The sequence below is a fragment of the Candida tropicalis genome (assembly GCF_000006335.3).
Source record: "Candida tropicalis MYA-3404 genomic scaffold supercont3.7, whole genome shotgun sequence".
Taxonomy (NCBI): Eukaryota; Fungi; Ascomycota; class Pichiomycetes; order Serinales; family Debaryomycetaceae; genus Candida; species Candida tropicalis.
Window position 1 is genome coordinate 439,524 of NW_003020059.1, and position 3,400 is coordinate 442,923.

The window sequence follows — 3,400 nt, forward strand, 5'->3', positions numbered from 1 at the left end:
CTTTTTTTTTTAAATAGATATATATTGGATATTATTATATAGGTTTGAACTATTTTGAAGTGGAGAAACTGTTTGAGTATAAATATAATTCTTAATTCGTCTCAATCCTTTGATTCAACGCTTTGACTGTTGAATATCTATTGAGATTAAATGCTGCTATTTCCTATCACCAACCGTTATTTTTTAAAAAAAAAAATCTATATCTATAATTATGACATCCTCCAAATCAAATTCGCTGAAGAATATCCTTACTATTGTTAAACCAGATAAATTTATATATATTATTGATTACTATCTATGTAATATTATTCATAATCCATTAATTTCTTCAGGATTTATACTATTTTCATATGGATATTATATTTTAACCACATCGTCATTATTTGAAGATTCATTAACTTATGATATTGTTTATTCAGATATATTATCAAATTTAATTAATATCATTGCTATATGTCGATTTCTATTCAATTTAAAATTTAATAATTCCTTTGGTGAAGGATTATTTTTCATATTTCAAACAATTGGAAGTTTTTATATATTTCTTGATAATGATTATGATAATGGTGATGATGAAACTTCAATATTTTTGAAAGTTTGTGTTTATTGTCAAATTATATTACCATCTATTATAATATTAATATCTTATTATATTAATGATTTTACAATTCAAGAAAGTATTACTTTAGGAAATAATAATTTTATCCCTTTTTTATTAAGTTATTCAATAAAATTAATGAATAATCAATTATGGTTTAATTCAACTATTCAAGAATTTATATATTCAATTTCAATATTATCATTGAAATTTTATTTAATTTATCAATTTGTATTACATGAATACTTGATGATTTATTATGATGGTTTAGAATGTTTTGAATATTCATTGTTTTATCCAACAAATGAGTCTAATTCAATAATTATCAAAAATGATGAAATATTATCAACAAGGAAACAGGTACGTTTTGCAATGATTAAAAACTGGTGTGTATTGTCAGTATCGGTGATTTCAATCATATTTGATATTTATATATATATTGTATAGAACATTACAAGTGTATAGACCATTAGAGAGTTTTTATTTTCATATATAGTATACTTTAAATCTAAATTTATCGTCGACAGTTCCATCCTTGAACATCAATTGGATAGTTATTCAACACCTCAATACCAACGAAAGGGAATTAGTCCCTTGCAGACCCTCTGGGTAATTTATTGTTAGCACTAATATTATTATTTTTTTCATGTTGAATATAGTTCTAAATTGTAGAATAATATATCAAAAGTCTTTTCTAGAATAATAAACAATAGGGATTATTTTTTAGAACCAGTGTCGTCCATTGATTGAACTTACACGAGTTGAATTTGTCCGTTCACATATATATTCAAAGATATAACTAATTTATTGATTGAATTCGATAAAATGATTTATTTACTTGATACAATTCTAGACTCATTGACTAGTTTGTTAAAACTTTGTCTTTATTTTGCATCTAGATTCTGAAATTAGATCAACAAGAAAAATATAAACATGGATTCAAGTTCAAATAATGCATATCTTTTAATTATTCAGACATTAGATAACCATAAAGATCAAGTGAAATTCTACTTAGTAGCTTAGGAGAAACAAAACTAAATTTATGGTTTTGCGTTAATAAGGGAAAGGATTTGCAACAACATCATCATCATCAAATACCGACATTCTATTTAGTTAAGATTTGACATATTTGTTTATGTTTATGTAAGTTTAGCCCGCCTTGAAATAAGGTTTGTATTAACTCCCCCCCCCCCAATTTTGCAATTTAGAGGCATGTGGCAAATGACGAATATGATATCATTAATATTGCATAAAAAGACCTTAGTGGAGAATAATATTCATTATTAAACATTATCAATATGTATATAAAATAGGATATTTGATTGCAAAGTATTCGTATATCTCGGTTTTATCTCGGTGGTAACGGCGATTTCATCTTTAGATGTGGATGATATTGCTTCATGATGAACTAAAAGATGAAAAGAAAAGAAAACTAAACTTGCGTGTTTAAAAGTACATATAGATTTAAATTTAGATGATGCGATCGATTTGAATAATAAAACTAGAAAATATGAATATCATGACTAGACTAGATGCAGTAAGAGCATTAAGAACCATCACATATACGTTAATGGTAGACAATGATACAACAACTGGTTAGCTCAGCCAAAGTTTAAGTTGTTGAAAATTCTTCTATTTTTTTTATAAAAACACAAATAAAACTAAGCCATGGAAAATTCTATTTATATTTATGGAAAACAATTGAATCCTGTCGTGGTATATGACGCATAATTCAAATGTCTGAAAATAGACATAACTTAGAAAATCATCATTGCCTTTCGCTAAAATGATTTTATTTGCTAAGACATATTAAAGATTCAGTATCTGTACATCCACATCCACAGCCACATCTACACTCACACTCATATCATTAATTCCACTTTGTAACTGTCTGCATTTCTTTTATAAGTAATAAAATAAACAAATCGACGAAGAGATCTGTTGATTAGTAAACGGTGGAAAAGATTTTTTTTTTAAAAAAAAAACAAAAAGCCTCGTAAGTAGTTTAAATTCTGTCGCGTAAAAGAAACAATTCCATCACAACCCTAATTGATGAAAGAGTTAAATTTAGAAACACAGGAAAATCCCTCATTCTCGTCAATATTCAATCACATTCTCTTAATATTCTAATGGGTATATCATCATCATCATCATCATCATTAATATTACTGGCCATGTAAAACCATGTCTGAGGAAGACTTTCCTAATTGGTAAAAATACGATGCTGGTGGTGGTGGGTGCAGACTGATCTTACGTAATCCCGGTCCTCCGTATATGTTCTTCCGTACTAAATATAATAATAAACTTTTTCTCTTGGCACATCTGCAGCACCGTGTTTCGTTGCATCGGCGCACGACCTCCTAAAAATAACACAAAACCCATTGCCTTTCTGCTTACATAATCAGCTGCAGCAGTAAGAATAATTTATTACGCCGGACCGACAGACAGGTTCGGCTGGCCTGGCCTGGCCTGGCCTGGCTGCGTGGGGCCAACTCCCCCTTCTCTCGTCCACCCTGACCTGCCCACGAGGGCCTTCTGTTATTATTATTATCTTTTTTTTTGGCACCTAACAATGAGTGAATTAATTAATTTATAAATAACCATTGACCTTTATAATTGGGAGAATAACTAAAAAAAGTATACTAAAAAAAAACGAAAAAATTCCTAAAGTATATAAACTGATGGTTATTCCCTGTTTGAAGATAAATATAAATTTTTGATCTTGTTTTTTGTTTTTGTTTTTATTGGCTTTTGTTTTTGTGGTATTAGAGAAGTACAACGATTTATCATGAATATGAGTTT

General features: G+C 28.3%; 1 protein-coding gene across 1 annotated transcript; it reads left to right on the plus strand. All coding sequences in view use genetic code 12, as the record gives it.

Moving 5' to 3' along the window:
- Nucleotides 1-211: 211 nt before the first annotated feature.
- On the plus strand, nt 212-1,045 carry CTRG_05029 (uncharacterized protein; the record flags this gene model as incomplete). The annotated part of the gene is made up of 1 exon (XM_002550685.1): nt 212-1,045. The coding sequence occupies one exon, from the start codon at nt 212-214 to the stop codon at nt 1,043-1,045; it is 834 nt and encodes a 277-aa protein (XP_002550731.1).
- Between the last annotated feature and the right edge of the window lie 2,355 nt (nt 1,046-3,400).